The sequence below is a fragment of the Scomber scombrus genome, unplaced genomic scaffold, assembly GCF_963691925.1.
Source record: "Scomber scombrus unplaced genomic scaffold, fScoSco1.1 SCAFFOLD_253, whole genome shotgun sequence".
NCBI lineage: Eukaryota > Metazoa > Chordata > Actinopteri > Scombriformes > Scombridae > Scomber > Scomber scombrus.
Window position 1 is genome coordinate 10001 of NW_026910394.1, and position 5373 is coordinate 15373.

The 5373-nt window shown below is 41.0% G+C and overlaps 1 protein-coding gene across 1 annotated transcript in view; it reads right to left on the bottom strand.

Moving 5' to 3' along the window:
* The window catches only part of LOC133976979 (mu-type opioid receptor-like), a gene marked incomplete at its 3' end in the record, with an annotated part of 5605 nt that extends 2853 nt beyond the window's left edge, over nt 1–2752 (bottom strand). Inside the window, exons 1-2 of the mRNA XM_062415120.1 lie at nt 2663–2752; nt 1002–1184 (exon numbers count right to left, since the gene is read on the bottom strand). Of these exons, the coding sequence (XP_062271104.1) occupies nt 1002–1184; nt 2663–2740 (261 nt within the window). The remainder of the gene's footprint in view (nt 1–1001; nt 1185–2662) is intronic.
* Nucleotides 2753–5373: the final 2621 nt, after the last annotated feature.

Below are 5373 nucleotides of genomic sequence, written 5' to 3' on the forward strand. Positions count from 1 at the left end.
AGGAGGGTACAATGATTCTAAACATTTTATTTTGTATTTATTTTGTTGTTGTATTTATTTATTGGTTGTGTTTGTTGTTTATGTACGACTGCTGGGGATAATAAAGATACCTTGAATATTTAAAGTCTGTGTAAAGTAAGAATAAATATGTGTTCTGAGTTTGACATACCACAGAAAAGTGTGTTGTTAACCACTCTGCCAAATGTGAATGATTAAAGAAATCGCCAAATATATGAAATTAGGCTTCAAAGTTGTGTAAAAGTCTGCCTATTTCTCTGCTCCTAAACGCTGTGGGAGTGGCCGCCAAGTTTGCTGAAGCCCCGCCCCCTACCAAATGTCACCTGTCAATCAAAGTCACCACCTCTACCAGAAACATGGACGCTAGGTCTGAGAGCTTTCTGCTGCTAACTCAGCTGCTAGCTCGGCTAACTGGCTAACTGTAGACTGTAGTAGTAGTAGTGCTAGATGTAGTAACAATAACTGGCCACTAGGCAGGTTAACCACTGAGGAGAGCGGACTCTCAGTCTTATATAGTAGGGAGGTCACGGGGTAGCCCTTTTTTTCAGGCTCAGAAATCAGGAAAAATGAAAGGGTGAGAAACAGTTTAAGTCTCTATCTCCACAATTCAGTACTGCATAGTTATATCAGCCTTTTCACATGTTTTCTGTAACCATTTTACAACATGTATAATATGTTTAGAAGTCAATCAATGAATTGACTTTACATGGACTTTAAAACATCTTAAATCTCCAGTGTATTTTTTCTAGTTTTTAAACCTGACATCTTCACCCTCTACCACCTGTCTCACCTGCAGCTCACACAATCACAACTTGCATCAGTTTATCTCCTTTTTCAGTCTCTCCAAAGTCTTGAGGACTCTGAGGTGAGCCGAGGCGACTATCGACATCTGAGCTGACGTCCGACAACTTTCAGAGCAGAATAAAAGAGGTGTGAAGGTGAAGAAGAGGTTTAATATCTCACTTTGAAATGAAACGCATTACCTTGGCCTTGTGAGGAGTCCTCATGTCTAGCGCTTTGACGGGGTGGCAGACGGCCACGTACCTATCCATACTCATCACGGTCAGGGTGAAGGTGCTGGTGAACATGTTGTAGTAATCGATAGACACCACCGTCTTACACAGAGCGTTCCCAAATGGCCAGAAGCCCAGAAACACGTCGGTGCCCTGGAAACATGCAGAAATCAACAGATATCAACAATGATACAGCTGAAGGGAGAATGAGAAGCTCCATCTCTGAAATATGACTGAAAAAGACAGTTAATTATTAAATGAAGTGGAAACAAATCAGTGCAGTGGAGCATGAAACAGCCAATGACTGTTAAAGGCCTGATAATGTCCAGTTGTTGGGAAGAGAGACATTTTTTTAAAATCTCTCTCTCTCTCTCTCTCTCTCTCTCTCTCTCTCTCTCTCTCTCTCTCTCTCTCTCTCTCTCTCTCTCTCTCTCTTTTAGTCCAACACTGAGAGCATTAAATCGATGAGCTTTAGTCAGTATGCATGCAGCACATTTTAAAACAATACAATGATAAATGAGACAAAATACAAGCAATCCTCATTTCAGGCATGATACATTTGTGAAGATTTAAACATTTATAGTGAAAAGATGGGACTTCTGTTAACAGTAGTGATTTATTACCAGACAACATAGCAGCTGCACGAGGAATAAAGCGATAAATCACTCAAATGATGATTATGGTTTAATATAAATCATGGAGAAATGAATAAATATATATATTATGTAAAGGTTGCATGTGTTAAAGCACAAATAAAAACACATCCTCTCTCCCTCCTTCTTTCATTTGTCCTTCTTTCCTTCCTTCCTCTTTTCCTTTCTCCCTTCCTCCCTCCTTCCTTATTTCCTACCTCCCTCATACCTTCCTTCCTTCTTTCCTCCATTCTTCCTTCCTTCCTTTCCTTATTTCCTTTCTTCCCTTACTTCTTCCCTCCTTTCCTCCCTTCCTTCTGTTCTCCCTCCTTTCCTTCCTTTTTCCTTCCTCCCTCCCTCCTTTCCGTCCTCCTTCCTCCCTCTTTTCCTTCCTTCCTCCCTTCCTCCTTTCCTTCGTTCTTCCTCCCTTCCTCCCTCCTTTCCTTCCTTCTTCCACCCTTCCTTCCTTCTTCCCTTCCATCCTTCATTCCTCCCTCCCTCCTTTCCTTCCTTCCTCCCTTCCATCCTTCCTTACTCCCTCCTTTCCTTCCTTTTTCCGCCCTTCCTTCCTTCTTCCCTTCCATCCTTCCTTCCTCCCTCCCTCCTTTCCTTCCTTCCTTCCTCCCTTCCATCCTTCCTTCCTCCCTCTTTTCCTTCCTTCCTCCCTTCCTTCCTCCTTTTCTTACTTCTTCCTCCCTCCCATCCTTCCTTCTTCCTACCTTCCTTCCTTCCTTCCTCCCTTCCATCCTTCCTTCCTCCCTTTCTTCCTCCCTTCCTTCCTTCCTCCCTCCTTTCCTTCCTTCTTCCTCCCTTTCCTTCTTCCTTTCCTTCCTTCTTCCTCCCTCCTTTCCTTCCTTCCTCCTTGCCACCTTCCTTCCTCCCTCCTTTCCTTCCTTCCTTCCTCCCTCCCTTCCTTCCTTGACTCCAGGACAACATTAGGGTTAAACCCTTTTGCATTACATTGTTTATCATGCTTCTGATTGGTTGATGAGTTCTTACCTGGAAAGGTAAAGTGGCCAGGAACAAGGAGTCAGCCAGAGCCAAGTTAAAGATGTAGATGTTGGTGGCCGTCTTCATCTTAGTGTATCTGAGGAGAGACACACAGGTTGGTTCAGTCTAATGAGAAAAACTAAGATAAGCTGCTCATTTCAGTTCACACACACATTAACATCCTAATCAAGACTCTGCAGACAATTCAGGTTTTTTTAATCCGGTCTGCAGTTTGCATCTCAAGCAGACACTTTGCTCTAGCTGCTGCTGCTGCTGCTGCTGCTGTTATAATGAGATTTGGTTTTATGCTTTTATCCGAAGCTCCTTGTGGGAAAAGAAGGAGAAAAAAATAAATAAAAACAACTTGTTGGCAGCAGTGAGAATCAAACCTGTGAACCTGGCAGTGCTAATGCTTTGTTTCAACATTAATCTCTAAGGTGTTAAATCCAGTTTAATAACATGTCATGTATGTTTCTACAGGAGAGTTAAACTGCTCTGAGCAGTGGCGTTTAACCCTCCTGTTGTCCTCGAGTCAAGGAAGGAAGGGAGGAAGAGGGAAGGAAAGGAGGAAGGAAGGAAAGGAGTGAAGAAGGGAGGAAGAAGGAAGGAAAGAGGAAGGGAGGAAGAAGGAAAGAAAGGAGAAAGGAGGGAGTATGGAAAGGAGGAAGGAAGGACGGAGGAAAGAAGGAAGGAAGAAAGGTAGGGAGGGAGGGAGAAAGGAAAAGAGGAAGGGAGGAAGGAAGAAAAGAAGGACAGAGGAAAGAAGGAAGAGAGGAAGGTAGGGGGGAGGGAAAGAAGGAAAGGAGGGAGGAAGGAAGGAGGGAAAGAAGGAAGGAAGGATGGAGGAAAGAAGGAAGGAAGGAAGGTAGGAGGGAGGGAGAAAGGAAAAGAGGAAGGGAGGGAGGAAGGGAAGGAAGGAAGGAGGGAAGGAAAGAAGGAGAGAGGGAGGAAGGAAGGAAGAAAGAAAGGGGGATGGAGGAAGGAAAGAAGGAATGGAGGAAAGAGAGGAACGAAAGAAAGAGAGAAAGAGGGAGGGAGGAAGGACAGACGGAAGGAAGGAACGGAGGAAAGAAGGAACAGTCAAAAGGAGGGAGGGAGGACGACACAAAGGTTAATCATGACTGTAGTTCATGGTGTTTATGTGACCATAAATAATGACTTTAGACTTTTAATTCCAAGTCTAAAATGTATGTTGTGTAAACTGTAGTACAGGAGTCAGCAATTAGGTTCAATGATGGTCCAATTTTTTAAGGGTTTTTCATCAGGGCGGAGTCGTTAATCAATGCAGTGGAAACGCAGGTTTATATGTTTATTTCTTTATATTTATTTAAATAAAAAAACAGATTTACATCACAGTTAAAGATTGTATCTAAAAGGGAAAATAGCATCAACACAGCATTTATCTGTCACTGCCAAAAGTTGTTGAATTCATATATTAAACTTTAATTTCTTGAAGGTTTATTGGACTTAAGACAGTATGACAGTTTTAATGCCTCTGCTGGTGTGGGGGCAGGATTAGATGATTTAAAAAAAAAAAAAAGGATATATGACAATAACTGGGATTTAAAGGAGCTTTGTGTTTATTTTATTATTTGTAGATTTGTGAAAAATTACGTTAAAATTGTGACATAAACTATTAAAGTCAGAATTTTCATCAGAGAGCCAAATATTTTTGCTGCATGGCCAAATTTGCCTTCCTCTGCTGTAGTAGATGAAACATGTAAACCAATCAGAAGTAATGCACACAGACTGCTGACAGTAAGTCAATTCTGAGTTCAGACCAAACATGAAGCAACTTTTTGTGCAGCACATTAATATAAATACAAAGTCAATGCAAAGACGCGAGTAGACGCAAATTCTTCCTGGGTGAAATATGCGTTGACATGAACTGAACATTTTTCAACTTGAGTGAAATATTTGCGTGTATTGCAGCGCTTTTCGAAATGTGCTTCATGAACACACAGAGGAGAGGGGGAAGGAGTCAGAGGCTGAACTGAACCTAAACACTGACACACACACTCTTAGATGACAGAACAGATGCTGCAGATCCTGCATGCTCATAAGTCAAGGCTCAAAACCAAAGGTGACAGAGCCTTTGGAACCTGTGGAACAGTCTGCCTTATAATATCAGAACTGCACAGACTCTGGAAAGTTTTAAATCATTGACTAAGTCTCACCTCTTTGCACTGTCTGTTTATCCTAGTTGAGCTTGCATCCTGACTTTTATTGTGTAATCATATTTAGCTTTTATCTATTGTGTTTTTATAGTTTATCTATTGTGTTTATATGGTTCATTTTACTCATAATTGTTCTTTTCTCCATTTATATATATTTATATCTTGTGTTTAAAGCTTGTACAGCACGTTGGTCAACTGAGGTTGTTTTAAATGTGCTATATGAATAAACTTTGACTTAACTTCGACATGCTCAGTACCTGTTGCTTCTGGCTACTATGAAGCTAATAAATCCAAATGATCCAGCGGCTAAACTTGCAAAAGTAGCACAAGGTGAAAATTAGCTTTGCCTTCAGCATGAAAACACCAAAAGTTGACCAAATACCAAAACTATAACTAAGATGAAATGTTTAGGAGATAGTTTCATGTAGATCTTCATTAAGAACCTCAATGCTTTTAAATGTTTCCCTGCAGAGGTTTTATTTAAACAAACCGAAGTATTTCATATCTTATAAAATATTCATTAAAAACTGACGTCTTATTGTT